Source organism: Cebus imitator, unplaced genomic scaffold (genome assembly GCF_001604975.1).
Source record: "Cebus imitator isolate Cc_AM_T3 unplaced genomic scaffold, Cebus_imitator-1.0 Scaffold42, whole genome shotgun sequence".
Classification (NCBI taxonomy): domain Eukaryota; kingdom Metazoa; phylum Chordata; class Mammalia; order Primates; family Cebidae; genus Cebus; species Cebus imitator.
In genome coordinates, this window is record NW_016107357.1 from 11,699,708 (window position 1) to 11,702,750 (window position 3,043).

The window sequence follows — 3,043 nt, forward strand, 5'->3', positions numbered from 1 at the left end:
CATAACGAAGTGGAGCAATCTCAGGGGAGAAGGCACTGGAAAAGCGTTGCAGGCCAATTTTTCCCAGTAGGAACGCTGGTGTGGGAGGGAGACCCGCTCACCCCTTTTGATCCACCCCTGCAGCTCAGCCACGCCTCGCAGGAACCCGCGCGAGGCTGCAGTGCCGCCCTCCGCCGCATGAGGGAAGCACGGCCTAACCTGAGCGGCGGCGGCTGTCCCCGCGCCCCTCTTGGCCAGAGCCAGGCGCAGGCTGGCTTGCGGTGCCGTCGCTCATTGGCTGCGGCGCGGGCGCTGCCATGTTGGCGGAAGCGGACCTCTCGTGCCTTGGAAACTGGCGGTGGCTGAGGCCGCCGCGTCAGTTTGCGCAGCCTCCTGCGTTTTCTTGCTTGGATCTTGGCACTGAGAGGCGGTGGCCGGCGGGATGGAGAAAAGTAGGATGAACCTGCCCAAGGGGCCAGACACGCTTTGCTTCGACAAGGACGAGTTCATGAAGGTGCGCGCGTCCTCGGCTCCCCGCAGCCGGGTCATGGGGGTGCCTCTGCCCTGTGCCCTCTGGGGGGCCTCTCTTCTGGAGGCTCCACTTGCTCGCGCACGCTCGGTGTCAGGTCCTCGGCAGAGACCTCGCTGCACTTCGCGATGAGTCTTTTGGCCTCAGGTTTGGCAGGTGTAGCCTGGAGAAACCACTTCTGTAAAATCGTGCATGTTACGTGGAAAGGCCTGAAAGTTCTGAGCAAGTGGTTTAGAGCTGAATGTCAAAGTGCTTGTTAGCCGGTCCTGTTACCATGCAGTGCAATCAGATTGCCAGTCCCCTTGTCGGAAAGAAGCTTGCTGACCAGGTCCTTGGAGCCATTAATTGTGTGTTGAATCAATCTCCGAGCCCACGTACTTTTCCTAGGGACTCGGGTCGGAAAAAAAACCTTAAAGTTTTGCCTGACATTCAGCTAAAGCTTCTGGAATGGGATATTTAGAAGCTAGGAACGTTCTTACTGACTATTGCAGCACAACAAAGCAAACCATTCCTCTTTAAAGAAGTTGCTCTACTTCTTTTTACATGATGCACATGAGGAAGTTGGGAGTTGTAGGTCATAAACTTAAAGAAATATAAACTGAAAACACTTCGCTGATGATAAAGATTGATCAGGAGCAGCCTTGAAAATGGCCAGGCTTTGAGTCAGAGCTAGGAGGAGCTTTGCCTACCTATTTGGTGTGTCCCTCTGGTCTGAACCTTAAGCATTCAAAAAATGTTTTTATTTAATTTCCTAAGAACTAGGATTTTTGACACCATTTAGTAGTTGGTTTCAATGTTAACTAGTAGACACCTACAATTTTGAGCAAGTGAGTTGAAATCTCTTACTCTGCCTTCTTGGTGATTTACAATGTTTTCTCTTTTTCTAGATTAATTAACCTATTTCTTTTGGATGATATTTGCATTCAGTTTACGTCTCCAAAGCTCTATTTAAAAAAAATATATATATATATGTATTTTCTCCAGTGTGACAATATCATTTTTAGTGTGTAGGGCTTATCTATACACAGAAGTAGCCTACCTTGTTCTTGTACAGTGATATTCCTGCTAAACCACTGTACTAAAAGGTGTAACTTTATTAGGATGTCTGAAAGTGTACAGAACCAACTCATTGATCCAGAATCCCTTTGTTTTGCCCACTGGCTAAGAGCTACCATGAAATGAGGGTGGAAAGAAACAACTAAGGATACATGCTGGGGAGAGATTCTCTGGAAGAGGAAAGGCCACACAGATCAGGGGCCTTGTTGACTTCAAGAATCTGGGAGTACAGAATACTCTCAACTTGTCCATCTCTCGACATCTTCAGTCTTCCTTCAGGCTCAACACCAGCATCTTCTCTGACTCACTAGCCCCATCACCTTTCCCACTCTGAGTTGACAGAATGCCTTTGGTAAATGTAGCTTCAGGAAGTGAAATCACAGAAATATAAGTTCTAAAATAGAACTTAGAGTGCCAACTGGGGAGGTGGCTGGAATGCCAGCAGTTGCATATGCCATGGCTCTGTGAATAAGCCGTCCATTCTGTAGTGCTTATAAATGTGACAACATACATAGAAGAAAATACATAGAACAGCTGTTCTGTGTAAAATACTGTTGATTTTTTAGGTGGAGTTTGAAGATAAAGGTTATTTGCAATCTGTGTTTCCTTAAACATATATGAATATATATAAGTTATATTTCCATGGCAGAAAGGATGGATGGAGCACTTGCTGTCCAGGGTGTATTTCTATGTTTGTGTCTCATTCAACACATTTTGTAATTGGATAGGTTTTGTGCATATGAGAAGGTGACATTTGCATTAGGAGATTTGAGATTGCTTGAAATCCAGTCAGTTGATGGGAAATTGTGATTAGGTTGCCAAAGATCACAAGGGCATGCTAGTGCAGTGGTAGCAATTGTTCAGTCAGTGGGCTTTCCATGATCCCCTGCTATGCTCCAGGCAGCAGTCTAGACATGAAGGTACAAGGATAAATAAGATACCGTTTTTGGCGCTCTAGCATGGTGATAGGAAGGGCATGTGTGCTGAGAAATGACGCTTAGTCCAAAGTGGCTAGCATATGGAAGATGGCCAGGAGTGTGACTGAGAAGGTAGAAAGTTAGATGGGTGGAGTTGCAAGTTGCAATGGGCCTTGTATACTGTACTGACGGATTTGCACTAGATTCAGTATTCGTTGTGGAGTCTGTAGTCAGGCTTAAGGCAGGAAATGACATGATCAATATCTGTTGCCATTGGAGCTGACTGGTGGCAGGAGGCTACTTAAAAGTAATTTCATTGGGAGGCCGAGGCGAGGATCATGAGGTCAAGAGATCGAGACCATCCTGGCCAACATGGTGAAACCCCATCTCTACTAAAAATACAAAAAAATTAGCTGGGTGTGGTGGCGCGCACTGTAGTCCCAGCTACTTGGGAGGCTGAGGTAGGAGAACTGCTTGAACCCGGGAGGCGGAGGTTGCAGTGAGCCGAGGTCGCGCCACTGCATTCCAGCCTGGTGCCTGGTGACGGAGTGAGACTCTGTCT

General features: G+C 47.3%; 1 protein-coding gene across 2 annotated transcripts in view; it reads left to right on the forward strand.

Annotated features, from left to right (window-relative positions):
* Positions 1 to 276: 276 nt before the first annotated feature.
* COG2 (component of oligomeric golgi complex 2) overlaps positions 277 to 3,043 on the forward strand; it is a 57,764-nt gene continuing 54,997 nt past the window's right edge. For both annotated transcript variants that reach the window (XM_017526504.2, XM_017526505.2), the window contains exon 1: positions 277 to 493. In XM_017526504.2, the coding sequence (XP_017381993.1) occupies positions 422 to 493 (72 nt within the window). In that variant the 5' untranslated portion in view covers positions 277 to 421. The remainder of the gene's footprint in view (positions 494 to 3,043) is intronic.